This window comes from Tiliqua scincoides, chromosome 4, assembly GCF_035046505.1.
Source record: "Tiliqua scincoides isolate rTilSci1 chromosome 4, rTilSci1.hap2, whole genome shotgun sequence".
NCBI lineage: Eukaryota > Metazoa > Chordata > Lepidosauria > Squamata > Scincidae > Tiliqua > Tiliqua scincoides.
Genome location: NC_089824.1, coordinates 203,036,245 through 203,060,498, shown reverse-complemented (window position 1 = coordinate 203,060,498; position 24,254 = coordinate 203,036,245). Strand labels below are relative to the sequence as shown.

Sequence of the window (24,254 nt, the reverse complement as noted above, 5' to 3'; positions counted from 1 at the left end):
GGGGTGTCAAACATAAGGCCTGGGTGCCGGATGTGGCCCGTGGAAGCTTTTTATCCAGCCTTCAGGCTCTCAGCTGCTGAACAGTGCTGAGGTGTTACTGCTGGAAGGGCAGCCCATGTGAAAATTGGTCTCTCCCATAACTTGAAATATAATCAATATTTGTGTTTTTCTCTTCTGTCATTTGCAGTTAATGAGTTCCTAAGTGAGAAAAAGTGTTTATTTTTGGTTATGACCTGTTTAATGACATCACTTCCTGACTAATGACATAACTTCCAGCCCTCAGTAGGCATCATGAATGGTATTTGGCCCTCTATTTGAAATGAGTTTGACACCCCTGAATTAGACACTCCCATGGTTTGTAGAGTTAGTGCTGAATATGCAAGCTCCAGAGCTCTTCTGCAAAACAGGAATATATCATATTCTCTGCAGCATATGTCTCCTATGTCCCAGAGCCCACATCAGCTGCCATTACAAACACCACCACTGAAAAGGCCCTGTCCCACATCCCCACCAAATGCACCTCAGATGGCAGTGAATATAGTAGACTGGCAGAAGGCAGTTCCTCAAATACTGCACACATACATACCCAATTGCAAGCTATAAGGTACACCTGAATAGGAATCTCACAGATAGTACCTTTTTATGTTTTGTGGTCTTTTGAGCCCACTGTTTACAATAAACTGTTTTATTTACACTGTTACAGCCCACTGTTTACACTGTTTTTTTCCTCTATGTCTTTGTGTGCCTATGTATGTATGTATGCCAACTGAGGCATGTCTGATAAAGTGTCAAGTGTCTGATAAAGTGTCAGACCTCAAGTGTCTGATAAAGTGAGCACTAGTCCACAAAAGCTCAAGCCACAGTAAATTTGTTGGTGCCACAAAGGTTTTTTTAAAACAATCACACAAACTTCTGAAAAACCATCTAAGTGCTGTGAATAATTGATAAGAGGGACAGGGGGGAAAAATCACTTAAGCAATACTGAATGTGTTTTGAGTAAGCCACTAATCCTCAAGAGCAATTCTGATCTTATTCTCTCCTCTAATCTTGAAAAATGTGTTCTCTCTAGACCTCTCAGAGTATGCTTAATGCCTTGTTTAGGAAAAAAAAAATCACTTTGAGGTTGCTGCCTATATGGCTGTTGCTTATAGCTGCAGACAATCCCCAGAAAACCACATGGCAAAAATCAGGTAAATCAAGGAAAACTCAAGTATGGATGGCCCAATCTTATGAGGACTTTGCGCTTCTAGAACTAGCGTTCTGGCAGTGCAGAGTCCTCTTCAACTGTCACAAAATGTGACATGCCATTCTGCGCAGCTGGGCCACTGTCACAAGTTGCAACTGGGTACATTCATGTGCCACCAGCCCTTCAATGACTTCCAGTGCAGGTAAGTCAGCATGGCACATGGGAGAGAGGGGTTGGGAGCAACAGGGAAGAGACCTGAGTAGCAAGGAGGGTGGATCAATGTCGGGACGGCAGCAGTATTTGTGGCAGTGATATCCTGTCCCTCTTCCCACCGTCAATCAGCCTTTCTTATAGACCAAGGTCTTGCCTCTTACACTTAATAAGACAAGACTTGCAGCCAAAAACTTTCCCTAAACCAGTAGTTCCCAAAATTTTTCAACTGGCAGCTCCCTTGACTTACTAGGCTATTGGCCACAGCTCCCTGTTAGCGCTACAATTGTATAGGGCGGCAGGGATTTTTTTTGCTAGGATTCTGCGGCTCCCTTGACTGATTTCCACAACAGCCTGGGGAGCCACAGCTCATAGTTTAGGAACCACTGCCCTAAGCTGTCCAATCTCTAATTTGCTACTCAGCCCTCTCCTAACCATGTGCTCTCTTACACCTGGTAGCAAATCCCCACCTTGCTCCCTTGCAGTGAATACAGGACCCCTTTCTGATGAATGTTATTAAGTCAAAACAATGGAGTGATTTCACTGTAATCATGTAGAAATCTAGGGGAGCTAAGGGGGTCTGTACAGATCCCCTAGATCAGTGGTTCTTGAACTTTTCCGGCTCGCGCCTCCCCTGATCCTTGTAGCCATTGGCCACAGCTCCCCATTACAACACCTCACCTTAGTTACCCCCAAAATGGGGATGAAGGTGTTATAATCATACACCGGAAACAAGGTTGTCAGCACTCTGAGGCTGCAATCCTAACCACACTTACCTGAGAGTAAGCCCCATTGAACAAAATAGGACTTACTTCTGAGTAGACCTGGTTAGGATTGTGCCCTGAGTTTGTTAGCAGCATACCTGGAGGGTTTTGGAAAGGGAGGGGGGAAGTGATGAATTTGTTGGGGGAGGGAAAGACTGTTTTGTGTGTATCTGCTAATTGCAAACTGAGACCTAGAGACTGTTTGACTGGAATCCTAACCCCACTTTCCTGGGAGTAAGTCCCATTGAACACAATAGGACTTACTTCTGAGTAAACCTAGCTAGGCTTGTGCCTTTTGTCTTACAATAGCAGTCAACAGAGTACCCCCCCCCCCAAAGGGAGGCAGAAGGAAAAGGGGGAATGGCTAAAAAGGAATGGGGATTTTTATTTTTAATCCATTTTTGGAGACAAAACCATCAAGAGTGTGGATCACACTCCCAGGAAAGTGTGGAAAGGATTGCAGCCACACCCAGCAAGATTACAACTCATCCCAAAGTTGATGGGGGCTGCTCACAACACACACCCAACATGCAGATGCCACCCCTGTTCCGCCAGGCAAGACGGAGGGATGCAGGCTGGGCATTTGGACACCCCCCCCCCACTAGGAGCAGGCTGGCTCCTTCCTTCCCAAGCAGCCTTGACCAATCTGAGGATGCCCAGGGCAAGGGGCACACTGGGAATTGTAGTCCTTGGGGCGAGGTTGTACATGGAGAGAGCTCCATGATGAGATGTGGCACCTCTGCCTGCCCAGCCAGCCTTTCTCTCCCACCTCTCCCCACCATGTTTCACAGCCCTCCCAGCCTCACACTGCCCCACCCACCTCATTCACAGCTGCAGAAAAGCAGCAAGCCAGCATGTGCAGCCCCTCTCCCTGAGATGCCTGGCGAGACCTCTGGAAGCTAGCCATGCCTTCCTAAGGAGGCGGGATACACAGATTGAATACCTCAGCCCTAGATGTTAATGTGCTGAGAGCCAAATCACTCCATTGTTTGACTTAATGCCATGCCACTTTATCCAAATAGTGTTGTAAACTGCCCTAAGCACATTTATTTGGAAGTAAATAATACTGTGTACAATGGGACTTGCTCCCTAGCAAGTGTTAGGACTGCAGTCTAAGGCTGTGTGTTGATTGATCTAAACAAGGAGACTCTGATAACAGCAAATCCTTCCAGGAAGGCTGCAGATATTTATCCCTGATTTGAGCCCCAAGTAATGAGTTTGAATCAAGATCTGTAATTTGCTGCAGTTCTGTTAAAGCTCTGAAGGGAAATTATGCAAAACTATTTGGTGTGGTAACAGGGATTTGGAAGGAGGTCAAGGCTTCTCAATACAAATACAAAATCTGGTGTAACATAGGAATTAAGGCTTCTGCGGCTGGAGCTATCACAGAGTGAGAGGTTCATTTCCTGGGTTTCAAGGCCATGTTCACCAAGTCTAATTTTTAACCCAACATTTCACCCTATGCTCTGTAGAGGGACTAAAAATAGAATCAAATTAATAGAATATAATTAAGGGTCTAAAAATAGACTAAAAACTGTGGTAACACCTAAGAATTACTAACTAGGAACAGGGATGTTAAAGCTCCATTAAGTACTGACAAAAAAACTGCAACAAATATCCCTGCCAGAAGTTCAATAGGCCCCTATGCCAAATTGTGATTTGATTTTGCAAAGCCCATTCCCATCTGAATGTCAGGACAAGACAAGGTTATTTATAGCCAGGCTTTTCTGATCCAAGAAATCACAGTCAATCAGCTCCCTAACTGATCTGGTCTCTCCCCAATCACCTTATCTCCCACCTGCTCCATCCACTTGTTCAGTTCCTTTCTTCTTAAAGGCACCTGGTCTTTCACCCTGCTTTCTATTGAATTTTAAGTGTTTCTGAGCACTGGGGTCCAAGCATGGCTGAGACTAACGGTCTCCTCTTTCCTATTCATGTTCTTATAATGCTTTTGGATTTCAACAGTGTGTGTCTATAGGAATCTGGTGAGTGGCTGGCAGTGGGGGGCTGATTAAATGTTAAAGGTACAAGACTCTGCTAAGGAAAAGAAGTGACATAACTGCACATGAGCATAATGGGAAAAGGATGCTTGTCCTACTGTGCTTTGAAACTGGTGGTATTCTGAAACACTGAATAAATTAAACATGAAAATTCAAGTCTGTGTAGTATGTGAAACAAAATTCAGTATGTACAGTATGTACAGTATGGGCAGGAGGTCTGGTCTAGAGGGTAGAGCCTCCGTCTGCCTGAAGATAACATCCACAAGGTCGCCTGTTCGAGGCCACCGGCACCATGCGACCTTGGAGCAGCTGACAAGCTGAAGCCGAACAATTCCATCTGCTCTGAGCGTGGGAGGATGGAGGCCAGAATGTGAAGCCAGATCGGAATGAAACACCTTGAATGTAGTCGTTCTTGAAAGAAAGAACCTTCTTTGAAATTGTAAAAATCCCTATTTAATAGGGATTTAATAAAGCCTGCCTATGTAAACCGCCTTGAATAAAGTCTTGAATAAAGACCAAGAAAGGCGGTATATAAATACCTGTTACTATTATTACAGTACATGCAAGTCATATATATATATATATATATATATATATAGGAATAAGAATATACAGAGTCACCACACAGCTCTGTTTACTTGTGCTAGATATGCTGCCATGATTTGCACAGTAGCTCCTGTAGGGACTAGTCCATTCCCATGAGGATTCTTGCATGGGCATGGGCTGATGCCTATAATGGCAGTCCTACAAATTTCAGTTGTGCCAAAGTTCTGTCAATCCATCATCAGAATGTTGTTCCCAGTGCAATTCAAACCTGTCAGTTTAAGAACATAAGACGAGTCCTGCTGGATCAGGCCAAGGGCCCAACTAGTCCATCTTCCTTTGTTTCACTGTGGCTCACCAGGTGCCTTAGGGAGCACACAAACAAATACCTGTAGCTGTTGCCACTCCCTTGCACATGGCATTCTGAGATTGACTACCTCTAAAACCCAGAGGCTGCACATAGTCATCATGGCTTGTAACCTGTGATGGACCTTTCCTCCATAAATGCTCCATTTTCTTCCCAGAATTAAAAGGAATGAAACATGTGTTGCAGAAGTCTTGTGGAGTGTGCTAAACATTTTCAGAATTGTCCAACATATAAGCAGTTATCTTAATATATGTGAGTCTGCTTTATACTGACTCAAGTCTATTGGTCCACCTAGTTCAGTATTTTTTATAGTGACTAGTAGTGGCTATCCAAGGTTTCAGACTTGACCTTGCCTGCAAGTGCTGGGGACTGAACAAAGCATTTGACCCCTTTTCTGTGCAGGCTTATATGGCTAAAAAGTGATCCAGAGAATAAACGGAATAACGTGAGATATTGCCTGTCCTTCAGGTTGATTATGATATGGCCTGATGTTTCTGGCGTTATTATCTTTTCCACTTTTGCTCACCTAAAATTCCAGCTGACATTAGGGGAAGAAACAGTAAATGCCCTTTTGGATTTAGATTGCTTTCTTGTAGGTACCCAGTAGGATAACAATTCAGTCACTGATGTCAGGATTTACATTAATAATAATAATTTCACAGAAGCATTTTAATTGGGGAACGTTCGCAGCAGATGCAATTTTCTGTAGTTTGAAGGATTCTGCAAATTACTCATTTGATGATGCTACCTCTGCTGATTTGTTTAAATGAGACTGTATTATTGAAAAGGAGGAGGGGAACCCTTAAATGCACATATGAGCAAGGGCGCTTATACTGTAATATAACTAATATATGCTAATAACTGTAGCAATTATGAAAAAAAGAAGAAAGCACTAGTGTTTAAAGAGGAGTGAGGGTGTTAATGTAGAGTTCTGGAGTGGGGGTGGACATACAAATTGATCTCTATGCAGAGGCAAATTATTTCTTGCTGTTTGGAATATTAGTCTGGCATTCCTCTTGACTGCTTTTCTCCGAACATTACCAGTGCTAAAAAGATTATTTAGCAGAGCTGAAAGGAGTGAATCAATGAGTCAGTGGAATGAACCAATGGATATATTGTAATTTATAAGTTGCAGCCGTCTGACCTTTTCCCTTGCCCTTATCAAGACCTGACTGACTGCTTCCTTTTTACATAATGCCCTCCTGACTGCTGGAGGTGTCAAAAACAAATGTAGGGCCTATTTCGTGCTATTAGGCTACCAAAGGGAATATGTTAGTTTTGTAATATTCTTAAACCGATGGCAAAAATGATTAAGTCCTCTGACTTACGGCATTTACAGTACGGGGCTACAGCACAGGTGAAAGATCTAGCACAGGGGTGCCCAAACCCCGGCCCTGGGGCCACTTGAGGCCCTCCAGGCCTCTCTATGCGGCCCTCAGGGAGCCCCTAGTCTCCAATGAGCCTCTGGCCCTCCAGAGATTTGTTGGAGCCCACACTGGCCCGACGCAACTGCTCTCAGTGTGAGGGCAACTGTTTGGCCTCTCAAGTGAGCTGTGGGATGAGGGCTCCTTCCACTGCTTATTGTTTCACATCTGTGATGTAGTATCAGCAGCAAAGGAAAGGCCGGCCTTGCTTTGTGCAAGCCCTTTTATAGGCCTTGAGCTATTGCAAGACCTTCATTCATTCATATAAGTTCATCTTTAATATATTCATTTATGTAAATTTATTCAAATTTGAAATGTAAATTAATTCGGCCCCCCGACACAGTGTCAGAGAGATGATGTGGCCCTCCTGCCAAAAACTTTGGACACCCCTGATCTAGCATGTAAGACAGTGTGAGAAATTTATCAAGAAGGGCCACCCATAGCGATTTTGTAGATAATTTCTGGCAGTTTCCAAGCTTCACTTGCAGGACAACCATATTGCACTTGCTATGCAGTATCCTTTGCCATACCAGCCTGGTAAGTTTCTGATCCCAGCACACCTACTGGGCTAGCAGACAGTGCTTTCTTTTCCCCAACCACAGTTGTCTAATGGGGGGGGGGGTGGAGAGAGAAGGAGGAAGAGGAAATGCTTGTGTGATTCTCATCTTGTGCAGGCACTTCCTCTCCCTCATCTCCCCCACAGGGCAAACAGATTTTTTTCCCCTTAGCCCACTGTTTGTTTGAACTTTAGTAGCCTGGAACTGTCCATAAGAAAATATAGTCACACAATGACTCTATGTGTCTTCTTATCTCTATATGTAACTCCAAATTGCATACTGAGAAAAGAAAATGTAGAATCCCTGCATCTCTTACTGAGAGCTCACACACACTGTGTGAAGTTCACACAGCAATATAAGGGCTGGGGCTGTCCTCATGGAGTTGTCTTTGCATGGCCATGCATCTGTGTCCCAGAAACCCCAATCTACGGCTCTGTTCTTGATAATCTTATAAAACTACATGGGCACTTTTATGGGAATTCTTTCATGTGGGTACATTTTCCTTCAATGCCAAGTCCATAATGACTTTCATATCAAAAGACTTTAGAGTGCTGGATAAGAATATAAGAAGAGCCCTGCTGGAAGAGGCCAAAGGCCCATCTAGTTCAGCTTCTTTTACCTCACAGTGGCCCACCGGATGCCTCAGGGAGCACCCAAAACCACAAGAGCCCTACATCCTGTTGCCACTCCCCTCCATTTGGCATTCTTAGGTAGTGTGCTTCTGAAACCAGGAGGTTACACATAACCATCATGGTTTGTAGCCTCTGATGGACTTGCCCAATCCCCTTTTAAAGGCATCTAGGCCAGGCGGCATTACCACATCTTGTGGCAAGGAGTTCCACAGATTAATTACACTTGCCACAAAAGATTGTTAAAAGCTGTACCTCATGCAGAATGTAACTACATCTCTTGAAAGGGGTGCATAATTAGGAACCTGTTACAAGGATTCAGAGTGTGTATAGGCTGCCAACTGCTTTCTAGTAACCTCTTAAGCTGCTGATCGTACCTATAGAAACCTAAATAGTTGAGATACTATCCACTTTAGAGGCCACTTTACTACCCACACCTGTGAATCAAAAAAGTCAGTCTGACTTATCTTTCTTATCTGTGTTAGCAGCAGTTCAATATCTTACAATAATTTGCCTTTTAGATTTATGTGAAGGGACTTTGCTTTTCTACCAAGTCTTATATTCCATTCTGTTTCCACTACTGTGGAACCTTGCTTCACTTTCCACTTGTATTTTAATATTATTCTGCTTTGCAAGCCTTTGTTTCAATTAACTAATATAATTTGGATGACAATCTTTTTGTTGTTTTTTTAGAATGTCTCTCAGAGATGTTCTTAAATGGTTGTTCTTAATTGCATTCATATAATTTCTCAGTTGAAAATACTGGAATAATTATGGGTTTAGAAGACTGAAGCCTCTTAAATTAATTGAGACCTTTACAATGCCTAACTCTCAAAACATTCACCATGTACCTAATCAATACTGAAGATTTATTTACTGTGTGAAAGTTTTCATTATAAATTAAGTAAGTCGGTAGGGAAGACATGTATCTATTCAGTACATTCCCAAATTGCTGAAATTATAGGGTTTTGTATTTCATAAACTTCCTGCGTAATGACTAATAGCTGAGATCTTGCATCTGTCTTGATCTAAAAGGTGCCACAGGAAAATAAAATTGTTTTGAACTGACTTCATTTTCATAGTTTGACTATATTTGGCTGTGTTCAGACATACAATACCATCTCTTCTTTGTTATATGAAAATGTCATAATACCAACTTAAAGAGTATTGGGGCCCAATCCTATCCAACTTTCTAGCACCAATGCAGGCCCAAGATAAGGGAACAAACATTCACAAGAGTCCTCTGTGACTGCCCCCCAGAGGATGCAGCACATGCCCCATTGGATAGGATTGGGCCATCAGTCACATAGTGTACATAAAAAACATACAAACAAGTGCTTCATGATGCCATTTTGGAACAGCATTTCCCTGTTTTGGTTTCAGAAGTGGCAGTGTGTAGAAGATGCTAGTGGGAAGCTAAAGCTGCACAAATGCAAAGGGATGGCCAGCCTGACAGCTCCAGGGACCAGCAAAGGGCTCTCCAATCTCATGCCCAAGTACTACAGTAGGAACAACGAGGACTGCAACTGTGAGGAGAATGAATACAAGCTGAGTCCCATGGGACGGCGGAAGAAACTCTTCTCCAAGAAGAGTAAGTGAACCCCCCAGTTAAACCCAATATTGATATCTACCTGTCTGCTTTGGTGCAGTTTTTCCATGTTAGATGTCTGTTCATTGGGTACTTATGTAAAATATTTTAATCCATCACATTGATGTCCAAAGTGGCTTATAAGAACCAAAGATCAATCATTCAAAACAAGATCAGAACTATATGAAGAAGTGTTGGAAAGCAAGCATGTCTTGGATGTGGTTTGGTGTTTCAGTTTTGTTCTTAAAAAATTTGTTTCTTAAAAAATGCAAAATGCAAAGATAGAATAGTTCTGGGCTAATTTGAGTATGACTGAGAACACACCCAAATAGCAGCTACGTTTGTTTCAAGTTCAGTACTAAAGCACATGACCAGACATGCAAAAAGTGTCCTAGGAAAGGGAAGTACCTGAACAGAGATCATTGCCTTACATTGACCCTTGTCTGAATTGCTGACTCACTCTTTTTCCCAGCCTACCTGCAGATGCCAGAGATGGAACCTAGGACTGACTGTAATCAAAGCAAGTGCTGTACTATTGAGCTATATGGCCCCATCTGAAAATATTACACCATCCACCAACTCCTAATCTCCTATGCCCCTCACCCTGACTCACTAGAAGTCCACCATGCAATCTGTATAGGCTATTTCCTCCCTGTGCAAGTAGGTTCCTTTTGAACAGTAGAATCATTCTAAAATAAGACCCATCCAGATGCTCATCAAAGAGATAAGTGATAGCACCAACTGTTCTATTTCAAAGGCCCTTAAGGAATTGGGTTAAAGGTTGATATTCTCTCAGGATGTTGCAAGCATTAATTTCTTCTTAACAAGGATGTGCATGCTTTCTCTTCCCAAAGCTGCATCTGACATTCTCCTCTCATGTTCAACTAGAGGTGCCAAAGTTGACTTTTAACCAAAGTTGCTTCCAAAGCAGATTGACTTTTCTTGGCAAAGACCACACACTTTTCCACCTTGCTCATTCCACAGGCTAAGCTTGACTCAAGTTAATATCTATATTTGAAGTGCATAGTCTAATTATAGATTAAAAGAGCCAAACAGCAGCTCAGAATGATTATTCATCTGTAAAGTTTCTTTCGTCTTGCTCCACAAATGCAAAGCCTTAATTATTTAGCAGATAGGCTTTCACAGTAATGACCTGGCACAAGCTTCAAACAGGGAGTTTAAATTGATTTTCTCCCTTTATATTTGCCTTGCAAGCTGATTAGTAACTACTAAGCTAATTTTTAGGTGAATAAAATTATTAGTTCTCAGGTGAAATTTCCCAGCTATGCTTGCTGTTTAAAATATGGAGCACAACAGATAAACCTTAAATAATGCTTTTTCCTGCAGTTCAGGTAGCTTGTTTTTGAATTGCATAAGAAAAGCTCTGCTGGATCAAGCCAAAGGCGCTTCTAATTCAACATCCTATTCCTGCAGTGAACTGACAGCTGCTTCTGGAAAACCCACAAGCAGGAGAGGAAGGCAGACTTCCCTCCCACCATTGCATCCATGCAACTGGTATTTAGAGGCAGATGGGACCTTATCTCTCGCCACACCATGTGTAATTTTGTCTCAGTCATTGTCCCCCTTAATCATCTTTTTCCCAAGCTAGAATTCCCCAAGCTTTGTAGCCTTTCCTTGTAAGGAAGGGTTCCAGCCCTCTCTTCACATTTGCATCTTTTCTAGCTCTACAATCACTTTCTTGAAGTGTGGTGATCAGAACTTTACAAAGTATTCCAAATGTAGCTGCACCTTTGACCTGTATAAGGGCACTGTAAAACTCTTTCCTAAAGATCCCTAGAATTTTACTTTGTTACTGTTGCCTCACAGTGATGTTTTCATTGAGCTATCCAGCACGATTCAGCAATCCAAGATCTCTTCCCTGGTCCGTCACTGATTGCTCCAACCCCATCAGTGTGAATGTGAAGCTGGGATTTCTTGTTGCAATGTGCATTTATTGACATTGCTTCATGGTTGCCCATTCATCCATCCTGGAGCTCTTCACAATCTGCTTTGGTTTGCAGCACCCTGAGTAACGATGATGTCATCTGCAAACTTGTTAGCAACTTCTGAAGAATCAGAAGGCACTTAATTTGGGAAGTAAAACATCATATTTAAGTGAGGACAGCATAACATCACTTATCGTACTTAACGTGGCTCAAGTGCTCAGCAAAGAACTTATTAGCAACTTTTCTAATCCCCAAAACATCCCTCTTAGTTCACTAAGTATGCAATTATCTCAATTTTAAGGTGCAGTGTACCTGAGGGAATCTTTTGTTCACATATTATGAGTGCAGTAGTTAAAATCATCAACTCATTTGTGGGAATGTAGTAGTGCTTTTGCTAACTGGGATATTACATTTTCCCAGCACTTAACAGCTGATATTTTTATGCTGGGGGATATTTGGTTAACTTCCTTCTAGTTGTGGTGGTGGTGGTAGTAGGTATGTGTCTGTGTGTTTCAGACAAATAAAGCTAAATAAGGGAGAAAATAATGGGTACGATCCAGTCTGTTCTGCACACAGGGACCAAAGGGATTATCCTAGAACAGAGATTTTCAACCTTTTTTGTCTCATGGCACACTGACAAGGTACTAAAATTGTCAAGGCACACCATCAGTTTTTGGACAATTGACAAGGCACACCTTGCTGTTTGTGGGGGGCTCATATCCCCAATGGTCCTATTAATAAATGACCCTCCATCAAACTCCCACGGCACACCTGGGGACCATTCGCGGCACACCAGTGTGCCATGGCACAGTGGTTGAAAATGGCTGTCCTAGAATATGTATAGCACATGGGGCTTCTTGGAGGAAAGATGAGATAACCATGATAGATAGAGAGGTGCCTCACAAGATGACTTGTAAGGGGATGTCAGCCCACCAAGAATGGCCAGTATGAAGTTGACAAAGGAGGGAAGGATCTTAATACGTTCTATAAGAAATGATCATTCTGCTTTCTGCATACAGGTAGGGTTGGCTCGAATCCTTAGTTACTATAATGCAAAGCTTTTGAAGATAAGCAAAGTATGGAAGAAGGGAGTACAGGTGTGTGCCACTTAATGACAGGGATACATTCTCCAATCCCTGTTGTTATGTGATTAGGTCATTAAGTGGACATTCAGTCCAGTCTGCTGCCTTTGTTGGGTAAACAGACACTCCTTGCCAGACCCTAGCTGGCTTCTCAGGCTACTGGAGATTCTTTGCAATAAGAGCCTCTCTGTTGTGTAAACAGACACTCTGCTGCAGGCTATGGGAGATGCGATTGCCTCATTAAGAGCATCTTTATTGTGCTTTGACTACCATCATATATGCGATCTGTCATTAAGTGAACGGTCATTAAGCGGCCTGCACAGCGTGATTTCATACATGAAGTTTATCATTGGTTAACTGCTGCAATTCATATATAATGCAAATGTAAAATTTGATTCCTCTTTGCATTCTGTCATACATTTAATCAACTGCATGTGTAGCTCCCAGGTTGGGGGGGGGGTCTCCTTCCTTGTTGTGCTAATGGAACAACATACATAATACAACTGTTAGTACATACTCTCAACCCAACTGGGACCCAACCTAGCCTTCCTCTGTTGTGTCAGTTTGGCTTTAAGAGATTTATCGAGCAACGTGCTCCTGCTCTTCTGCACAGAACAGCCTCTTCCAGTGGCTATGGAGATAGAGCCCTCAGCCTTGCATCCTGCTGGTACTACCTCACTTTATGTTGGGGCCTGCCTTATGTGCATGTTCAGCCCCACCTCTTTCCAGCCCAGAACCTGCCTTCCTAGAGTTCCTGTTGACCCAGTAACAAAGAAGCCTGCCTTGGGAGAGGGATAAATAGTTGCAAGACCTGACTGTGGTCCATCTGCTGTTTACAGTGGTCTCTGTGAGTTAGTACTGGTAGCAGTGCGCTACTTGATTGTCTAGGTGACCCCAACATATCCAGAAAGTGGCCATACACAGAAAGTGGCAGATTCTCCTGAGGGGGCTTGCTGGGTGCATGGTTGGCGCAAGAAGCAGGTCGCAATACTGTTCCCAAACACCAGCACAACAGAGGTTCAGTGGCACTTTTTAATGTGTCCAGTAATAAAGATTGTCTAGGGCAATGGTTCCCAAATTGTGGGTCATGACCCAATTTTTAGTGGGTTGCATAGTGCCAGTAGAGAACATAGTTGTCTCAGGGCCCAACCCTATGGTCCGCACCACGCCTCCACAGCATGGACCACAGTCGCAAACGTGCCTTTGCTAAAGTTAGCAGCCCCATTGCGGGGCTGCCTCCCTTACCTGGGGGAAGGGGATGAATGTCCCCTACTCCCAAGGTGCCTCCCGCGGTAGCGCAGGAGGCGCTGGATTCGGCGGCAGCCCTCGTTGTGCCCATTAGGATTGGGCAGTCAAGCCCTGAGGCTATTCAAAAATCAGATAATTGCTAACTATCCTCTGGCAGTTTGCAAGCATGTGTAAATATAGGGAGATAAACGTTTTAAGCATTGTTTTTCTAGTTATTATTACTTTAAATAAATAAATATTGTTTCTTTCTATATCTCTTTATTAAAGTCTTCTAAACCTAGGTCGGTCCTGATAGACTGTCTTTTAATAAGTGGGTCCTGGTCCTTAAAGGTTTGGGAACAAGTTCTAGGAGCAAACGAAAGGTTTCCTTTTTCTGCCAAGTGGTTTCAGCAAGGAAAAGGAAAGAGAGGGCAAATTCCTGACTTTTGGATTGTGGACCAGCATGCTTTAGACCTGGAGGACGACACTGGATTGTGTGTCCCCTGTGCCTTCTAGTTTACAGTGCTTAAGTATCAGAGGTTAGTGGATGCTGGAGGTGATGGGAGGAGCTGCCTTAAAGATCTACTGCCTAAAGAAACCATTCAGTATGTTCCTGAAATTTTCCCTAGGTACTTGCTGATAATTGTACTAAGCATCATTGGTTCTGGGCAGAGATCCATACCCTATTCTGAGAAAAACCTTTGTATAACCTGGTTTAGACAGAGATTTAAACATGTGTGCCTAAAAGGAAATTAACCATATTAAAGAAGTTTAACATATTTATGTAATACACTTTGGGAGTTTCTTTTGTACATCTGGTTTCATAATTGTAATTGGGGAAAGAGCACCAGTATCTGATCTCCATAGACAAAAGATGTGGGCCACCCTGCTTTCTTGTTTGAAAATTCTTCTCCTGTATAGTATTTCCCAAAGAACTGTCTCCAGGTAGATTCCCTTTCTCTGTTAATACAGAGGATCCACCAGTCGTGTTGTCACATGGAAGTGACTAAATTGAAATTGCTAGAGGGAGTGGAATTATCAAAGCCTTAATGAAATCAACATGCTCTCTGACAGGCTGGCAACCTGACAAGTTTGGTTACTGCATCCCAGTGGTAATTAATGCATAAGTAAAGATATGCATTACAGTTACAAGCAGGTACAGTCTTCTTTGTTGGACTCTAGAAGTTATAATGGTGTCCTCCTGCATGTAGATTTAGCGGCTCCCAACCCATTCAGGTCTGAAGCATTATGAAAACAGATATACAGTGCTGTAGGCAACCTGAAATTCCAGGCAAGGAGCCTGCATGTTGGGAGAATTGAGTGATCTTCTCATGGAAGCATGAGGAATGCAAAACATAGATGCATGCATTTAGACCATGCATTTAGACCAGTATCCGATCTCCATGGACAAAAGATGTGGGCACCCTGCTTTCTTGTTTGAAAATCCTTCTCCTGTATAGAATGTCCTAAAGAACTATCTCCAGGTAGATTCCCTTTCTCTGGCTTAGTGGCCTTTCAGTTAAATTAGAATTACAGCCCTGCTCTGCCATATGTATCAACAGGGCCTCATGGGTGTCTCTTTCTACTCTCCATAGAGAGATGACCCTTTTCCCTTTGAGAATGGTATTGCTTACAGGGAATTGTCCATCAAAAAAGCGATTTTTTCATAACACATTCATGGCTCAATCTTATCCTTCCCCTCCCCCCCCATGCTGATGCAGCGGCACCAAAAATGGCAACTGTGATATCCTATGATGGGGGGCAGTCCAGGCGGTCTCCTCTGGGTAAGGGAACACTCATGCACTGCAGGATCAGACAAACAACCTGCATGGCAGGTTCAGAAATCAGGATCAGATTTCTTTACCCGGCATGTAATTAGCCTTTGGAACTCCTTGCCACATGATGTGGTGATGGCATCTGGCCTAGATGTCTTTAAAAGGACAAATTTCTGGAGGAAAGGAGAAATCCTTAAAAAGGGACAACGTTGTATTTTAAATGCCTGTCTAGAAGGGAAAAGCAGACGGCTTGTAAGCTTGCAATCAAAAGATAATTAATTCATACTAGCACCTTACGGCTTACTGCTGACTCCACCTCCCAGATATTTATCCCAGCCTAGTTACTAATGAAAGATCCAGAAATAGAGCTAAAGGTCCTAGTGAGCCACCATTAAAAGCACTATGTGGGCAGTTTAAAATCTGGAATAGCTATCTCAGTCCTCTAAGAGGGGGAAACTGAGAGGTAGGGTTAAAATGCCTTTCTAAGGCACAATGTTATCCATACTCTTCTATTCACAGCAAGTGATTGTGCAAGCAATGACTGTCTTGTGCAGTGAGCAAGGGGAAGAAGCTAGCACAAATGGGAATTAGCTACTCCAGGAGTAATTAAAGCATGCACCAAAAATAAGAGCAAAGTGGTCATAGCAGACCATGGGAGGAAATTCAGGTGTAATTATGTCAGGAAAAAAGGAATGTACCCAAAGTGATCTGCTGAGAGAGCACAACAGGTGGAAGAGCACAATACAATTAGCACAGCTTTTGATTTAGCAGTCCTTTTCCAATTACTGTTATGTCACCCAAATAGTATGACTGAGAAACTGGGCACCTGGGCTAGAGTAAAAATGACTAAACAGAAGGTGGGAGATTTTTGACCATGATCACAAGGAAGAACGAGGTCTCGGATATGCGGGGCTTTAACCATTTGAGATTTAGTGCAAAATTTTCCATCTCAAGAAGGGTTTGGGCCAGTGGTAGCCTCCTAAATAGTATCCTATAGGCAGCATGTTGTATCCTATAGGCAGTGTGTTGGAGACACTCAAACAGCAATCTGCTGCTATTTGTAGTAAATGGAGTGGCAACAGCAGGTGAAACAGAGCTTGCCTGCAGCTATAGCGGAATCTTGCCTGCAGGTTTTTTCTGACCTGGCTGGTTTTGCTAATGTTTTCATCAATACCTAGAAAATCCCCCAAAGAAAAAATTCCAGCATCATGACCAGCACTGATGCAAGGCATTTGGGATGCAACTGTTGCAAGTACCTGGATGTACTGTACTTTTTGCTGCTAGAGCACCTTGATGTATCCATGTTTTGCTGTTCCTCTGTAAATCCCATGAAGTTCTTTTGTAATATGAGACTGTTTTTTGAAAAATGATGGTTGTTAAGAGGTTGCCTTGAGCCATTTTGGATTTGATGTTGTTAAATCATAAGGCTGGGTGCTATATACATGTGAAGAAAGAGAGTGCGGACACCACGTCTCCACATAGGACTGGCCAAGATCCAAATGCAACTGATGTGGTATGCCATATGCTGTCCTTCCCATACTTGGTGATGTGCCAGCATCTGCTCCTCCCACTCTCTGGATTGGAAAAAGAAGAGGGGGTGGAATGAGAGAGATACAGGCACTCTCCCCATATCCTTGGGGGAATCTGTTCCCACCCCCATGGATACAGGGGAAAAGTATAGGTAACCATACCCATTACCTTCCATTTTCTTCTTTAAGAATCATGCATGTTTCTTGCTTTTACAGATGCTGCAAGAAAAGCAACAAGCAGGCAGGCAGCCTGCACGCTAGGGAGACACAGTCAGAATGTTAACAGGAAGCAGGACAGTTCCTGCTTCCTGTTAGTGTTCTGTGTGCCCCTAGCTTGCAGGCTGTCTGTCTGCTTGTTGCTTTGCTCTTGGGCACTGGAAAGCCACAGAGAACTGCAGATATCTGAAACCGTGGATACTAGATCAACAGATGCAAAGGAATGCCTGTATTCTACTTCCTGCAAGAAAATTGCAAGTGCAGTTTTCTAAACAGAGAACAAAAGGCATGCAGGTTTGGCTCTCCCTCTCATCAGTGTCCTGAGTTCAGACATTTGTCCATTCTTTTTGAAGTTTCCCTTCCTGGTAAAATTCAACTGGATTAGAAACTGTTTGCTGTCCGCTCCATTTTTCATGTACGGGAGAAGTGGCTGCAATTAGCATAGGCATTAATAGGCTTGCCCTGAACCACAGAGAGACCTATCCCCATTCCCTTGAGGGAGGGGTTAATGGGGTCCTGTGTCCTCAGGTAGCTTGCTTGGGAGGGCAGCACTGCAATTCACTGCCCCGTGATACTCTTCATTCCAGCTCCTGAGAGGTCAGAGTGGCCACCTGGCTTTTCACTTTTTCACTTCAAAAAGTGGTGTGCAACTGGTGCACTTGCAGCCACTTGGAGCAATTGTGCACAGCTCTGGGTAGCCATCCGCCTTTTTTATTTTTCAAAGTGAAATAAGTTGGTGGCTGCTCGGAGTGGCATGTCACCACTCAGAGTGACTACGAGGGAGGGGGAAGGATAGCCTCGTGGGTGCACACCACAATGAGCGGCCATCCACTTTTTTCACTTTGAAAAAAGCCCAGAAAAGTGGGTGGCTGCCCAGAATGGTACACAACCATCCTGAGCTTTCCAAAAGTAATTGTGGTGACATCATCATCTCACCACAGTTACTTCTGGGTCAGAGGGGCAGCATTTTTAGGCATGGCCCCAGAATGGCAGAAGGTCCAGGACTGCCTCTGCCGCCTTCCTATCCTATTATATTTGATCAATGATCAAGGATTCCATCACACGGGCGAGAAGTGGGGGCATGTCCTCTATTATCCAACTGAAATTGTTCACTCACATCCTCAGGTTTCTGTTTTATACACAGAAGAATATTGCAGGGAAAATTCGAGGATACAGTGGCTAGATGGGATTTATTCCAGTGTTTCTCCTACGAGAACCATTATTTACCTGTGATTGCAGATATAAACTGTGGGTTTGGCAAGTGTAAACCAGTAATCAGGTGTGAATGATGAGAATGATGTGTGCCAGGTGCAACATTTATGGCATTCATCGAAAATACTACCTCATTTTTAAAACTACAATTATTGTAATTATTCCAGATGTTGCACTGCGTTTTCATCACATGACATAAAAGCATTATATGCTCTTCCTACTTTGCTACCAAACAGCTGTTGGTGATAAAGTCAACATAATGGGAGTTTTATTTAACTATTTAGACTAAAATTGATGTTCCACTAGCTAGGCTAGATACAGGCTCTTGTATAGGATTGATGCTGTAAAGCAGTTTTGTTTTTGTTTTGTTTGTTTTTAAATACTCTCTCCAGTTCTGCTTGTACAACTATATGTTCTTTGGAATACACAGTCCATGAAGTCCTATTTGGCAACTGTTTATTTATTTTTTAAATTAATATTTTATTCTGTATTTACAAATTTAAATCAAAGTTGTCAGCTTTCTCAAATTGATGAATGCAAACACAAGATCCTCAACAAAAGGAAATCATTTCTTGATGAGAAAATGTCTCCTTGTTTCTTTTAACTGTTTGGGCGTAACCCCTTGGAACTTCCTCTTGGTATTGAACTGGAAGGGAGTTCCCTCATTTTAGTCAAATGCTCCATAAATTAGAGCCTTTTTTCCCTCCCTTCAGCTATGATTCACCTGGTTAAACCTCAGGAGGAAAGTCTGAGTCCCAGGTGAGGAAAAGCTCAATGAACTCATCAGCTCAGTGTACTGAAAGTAGTATGAAGTATAGATTCTGTGTTGGGTAGGAACAATTTTTGACATGTTTCTTGCAATGTAGCATGTTTAACATTATCATTTAATTCAGTCCTCAGTATATGACTTTATACAAGCTGCTTTTTCAACCTCCGTGCACCCCATTCCTATATGCAATAATAATATTGTATGGGTGGTAATATTAAACCTACCCTGGCAGAGATGTTGTAAGGATTTCTGTGATAATGGATGTGAAATGCTTCAGAGCCCAATCCTGAACTCTTCAGCACCTCTGGCATGAACATACTGCCAGAGTGTTGCAAACATGCTGTAAGGCTGTCAGCAGTGATCCAGTGCCAGTTGATGCAGAGCCCAGTGCTGGCCGGATGCTGCTCAGAGCTAGGTAAGAGCTCTGGGTGGTGGTGAGGGCCTGGGGGGGTGTGGGGGGAGGTGTTCTGGGGCAGGGGAGGAACCAGGGCGGCAGGGGTCAGCAACCTGCTGCTCTAGAGCAGCATGCGGCTCTTTCAGCTGTCTGCTGCGGCTCCTCCCAGTGAAAGTGGCAAAGGGGGTAACAGGAGGCACCTGTGTTGGGAGGGCAGGCTGCTTCCCTCTGCCCCCTGAGCTCACTGCCCTCCTCTCCCTTCACCCCCACCTGCCCCACATTGGTTTCCCTTTTCAATTTTGCCTGCTCTGCAGGCTTAAGCTCCCTGTTTTTCCCTTCCCCAATTCTCCAGCAGGATGCCCTCCTCCTCAGCCATTGTGAGCCCTTGCAGGTCCCCACTCAGTGCAAGGAGAGGCTTTTCCTCCACAGCAGAGGAGACATCCTGTGTGTCTACTCAGTAGTAAGCCCCATTACAGCGGATGAAGCTTACTCCCAGGAAAGGGTGCCTGGGATGGCAGCCTTGGAGCCTGCTCCTATGCGTGTCTACTCAGTTGTAAGCCCAATTACAGCAGATGAAGCTTACTCCCAGGAAAGGGTGCCTGGGATGGCAGCCTTGGAGCCTGCTCAAGGCCAAGCGCAAGGACGGGTGAGTGGGAGCCTGCGCAGGTCTGTTCGAGAGCAAGCCCCGATGTAGCCCCTGGGCTACTCCCAGGAAGGTGTGGAGGGCTATAGCCTCAGCCCCCTCCTGTGCAGGTCTACTCACAAGTAAGCTGTAGTCAGTGGGGCTTCCTCCCAGGAAGGTGTGGAGGGCTGCAGCCTCAGCCCCCTCCTATGCAGGTCTACTCACAAGTAGTCAGTGAGGCTTCCTCCCAGGAAAGTGTGGAGAGGACTGCAACCTGAGAGCTCCAACCAACTTGTCTGCTCAGAAGTCCCATTGTAGTCAATGGGGCTTACTCCCAGGATAGTGTGGAGAGGGTTACAGCCTGAGTGAGGGAGGGCAGGCAGGCAGGGCAGGCCCTGTGGCTGCCCCCCCCACCTTTCCCCCCCCCAGCTCTGGCTTCTTCTCTTCCCCACCTCTGGAGTCTGTGTACTTTTTTCCTTCCAGCAGGGTGCCTCTGGAAGGTGGGGGGAGTTCTTTAGTATCCATGTAAGATAAGCAGATGTCATAACCGCCATATGTATTGGAATCCTGGAAGATCTGGTGAGGAGGAAGATGTGTCAGCAGTGGCCCCTTTAAGGGTAAGGCCTGGGCATCCAGCAGAGTGTGCTGCACAGCTGCAGCCACTTGAAGGCAATAGGGCCCTCAGGGATATAAGGAGCACCTGAGGCAGGAAGGGGGGGTGTGGGTTGGAGGTAGGAGTGGAGACTGACTTGGCTTATTGACTTGGATACTCTGACTGATTTGACTGACTCACTTTGGAATCTGACCTTGGACTGTGACTTGGCTTATTGACTTTGGACTCTCCCCTGGATGCTCTCTGACTGACTTTGTGACTAATGGACTGCTGGAGACACTGGAGTTTGGTGTGTGGCTGATGTGCCCAAGGCCTGCTGAGGACCAAGGGTCTGCTGTAGTGGCAGGAGGCTGCTGGCAGGAGAGAGGACCTCTGCAGGTTGAACAGGCAAGCTACCCTGGAGGTGGGGTCCAGCAGGAGTACAGGGCAGAACCAGGGTTATTTGTTGGGGGAAAGAAGGGGAGCTAATTTGCTTAAAGTGGGCATAATTCTCCAGGCAGAGAATGGGCTTGGAATCAGGCAAAACACCATAGAGGACCAGGCGTCTGAAAACACAGGACAAGAATGTATGACAAAACTAACTAAAAGCTACAAGAGGGGGCTACATTATAAAAATGGGACCTATAAAAATGGGACCTATAAAAGCATAAAGGTAAAAAAAAAAAACTATATATGCAGTGTTATCTTCATTTTAGATGTCAAAAGGGTTTTGTGGCTCCTGAGGTTTTTTTTTCCTCCGGAAAACGGGTCCAAATGGCTCTTTGAGTGTTTAAGGTTGTCGACCCCTGGTATAGCTAGTTGAAGGAAGAAATGGCAAAAAATTGCCCTTTCCCCTTTTATGAATAGAAGCTGTTTCAATTGCAGGACCCAATTTAGCATACAAGCCAAGGGTTCTTAGAGGGTCCTCTCAGAGAGGAGAGTTCTTGTGATCCATCATTATGAGGAGCTGATCAGTCTTTACACATACTAATGGCTTGACTATTCATAACCAGGTGGTTTTTTTCTTGAGAAAAGAAGGGGTTGTTGGATCATAGACAGACTGGGGAATTGGGTTTTGAGGGCAGGGAATTTAAAATAGCTTCATTGGTAGGAGACACTTGAAATTAAAAGAGGAATCAGTTAAGAGAGAATAGGAGGAAAAGCGTTCTTAACTTGGATGTTCTTCAGAACTATCTCCATGGGAAAGTGTGAGAACTCCATTTGTGGAGAAATCTACAACATGGGTGGGCCAGCATCCCCACCAGCATCTTTCATAAAGTGGTATCATACTTACTGTATTTGTGGGCCTTCGGCACTGGCCCTGACTAGCATTTTCTTCCTTTCAAGCATTCCAAGCTTCTACTGCCACCTACTGACTCTTAAGTAAATATTGGAAAGAAATGCAGAGGAATGAACACTCTTTGGAAAATCAAATTACAGTACACACATCTCTCTCTGTGTGTGTCTCTCTCTCACACACAAACACACAATCACTAATGCTGCTGTTGCTACTCCTTTTTATCATTTGTTTAATAAACATTTACAAAGCTCTTTGCCATCTTTGTAGGTTGTTTTGCAAGAATGAATAAAGCTGCTTACTTTATTTTACAAGTGGGAAATAGGGACACAGACAAGTTCACAAAAAAGTTTCCACAAGACATGGCCAGTGGGCAGTACTTGTGCCTGGGAATGGGCTCCGGGATGATTTTATCTAATCCCTGGCAACCCTACCAAATTTGTATCAAGGTGTGCTAAAATGTTTGCTGACTTTTTTACGTACAAGAAAAGAAATTGTTTTCAAATACTGTAAAGGACAAGAGGGTTTTGTGTGTGAGATGCTGGGATACTTGACTAAATGTACCCTCTTACCTTGAAGTCTTTAATGGTGATCCTGACTTTATTGTAAAGCCTGATCTCGTATGTAGGGTCTGGTTTCCTTGTCCTCCAAACCAGACTGAAGAAGAGTGTGATCCCTAAGAATACAGAATTTGACCATCCCATACCTAATACCTTTCTTATCTAAGGCTGTCAATGCGTCATGTTTTTTTCTGCATGTCAGTTCCATTTTTGTGCATTAGTTCAAGTCAAGCTGTATTTTTCCTCTTTCCCCCCAGAGTACAAGGCAAGCTACATTCGGAGTCGCTCAATTCGCTCAGTGTCAGTTGAGCTGAATGGGGAAGTATATAATTTGGACTTAGAGGATGGCTATCAGCCAGTCTTGCCCAGGAATATCACAATCAAGCGCAAAGAAGATAAAGGTGCTGAAGGAGATGATGACGATGACGATGAGGATGATGATAAGAATATGGGGGAATACAGTGGTACTGGCAGCATTTTAGAGAATACAGCTCCTAACTTAATTAAAGTAACACACAGGTAAAGTCTTCAAGTAACTTCTTAAAGGGGATTGTATTATTAATGTTATTTATATAGCAACATCAGTTACAGGTGTCTCATTATTTGACAGGTTAGGGACCAGAGCACTGTTGAAAAGCAGGGAAAAAACCACAAAAAGTGAAACTATTTTAGCTTACTAGTGCAAAACAGCATTTACAAAGGCATAAGTACCACTTACAAATGTGTGCAATATCACCATCTAGTGTTTTGAGAGTGAAAAAGCAGAGCCTGCAACCACGACAAGTTAGTTTGAAAAAGCTGAACAAGCCTTGAATGAATGTCTTTCCTGAATGATTTCCAGGTATTGGGAAACATTGAAACAGGGGTTCATTGAAATATGGCCCTTCAAAAGTAGGGGACGTCTGTATATGCAATACTGAGTAGACTAACATAAGCAAAAGATAGGCCCTTGCCCTGAGGAACTTACATTTAGGGCGCAATCCTAACCAACTTTGCAGCGCTGAGGTAAGGGCAATTCAACTCCGATGTAAGGGAACAAACATTGCCTTACCTTGAGGAGCTCTCGGTGACTGTCCCCCAACTGCAGAATGCAGCATATGCCTCGCTGGTACAGCTATGCCAGTGCTGAAAAGTTGGTTAGCATTAAGCCCATAGTCAGGTGGGAGCAGGGCTGTCCCATCCATGAGGCCAACTGAGTCTGTGGCATCAGGTAGCAGATTGGTGCGGGGCTCTCTTCTCTGTCCAACTTCTTGCCTTCACTGCTCCTTTCACTCCTTGGATTGGAAAAAAATGAGGGGGACAGAGAGGAAATCTGGAGAAGAGTGCTGGCCTAAGACATTGGAGAGTGGGAGGAGTGCAGGCACATCATCGGTTAAAGAGGGGCAGCATTTAGCATGCTGCCTTGGGCATCAGGAGGTCTTGGGCTGGCCTGGGTGGGAGGAACACTTCAGAAATACCTGCTCCTTTTCCTCAGTTCAGGATTTCAAAACCAGTGAGCACAAATCTATCAAGAACTGTCTGCTTAACCCAGTACTCATCAGTTCAACATTTTCCTGGGCACATTTATAGCCAGTCTCCGATGTTCACATATACCTCTAGGGCTCTCTAATCCCACAGTGTTGGTCCCATTGATCCGCATGGTGGATAAGTTTGATTATGAGAGCAGCACGACTATGCAGTAACCAAACCTGTGATAATGGCAGAGGGATATCCCAGGACAAAAGGTTTTCAGGGATACTTCTCTGTATTCTGCATAAGCTGTCCA

General features: G+C 43.8%; 1 protein-coding gene across 5 annotated transcripts in view; it reads left to right on the top strand.

Moving 5' to 3' along the window:
• SULF2 (sulfatase 2) overlaps positions 1-24,254 on the top strand; it is a 333,591-nt gene that overhangs the window by 294,475 nt on the left and 14,862 nt on the right. For all 5 annotated transcript variants that reach the window (XM_066622862.1, XM_066622861.1, XM_066622865.1 and 2 more), the window contains 2 exons: positions 9,064-9,271; positions 22,747-23,008. In XM_066622862.1, coding sequence (XP_066478959.1) covers positions 9,064-9,271; positions 22,747-23,008 — 470 coding nt within the window. The remainder of the gene's footprint in view (positions 1-9,063; positions 9,272-22,746; positions 23,009-24,254) is intronic.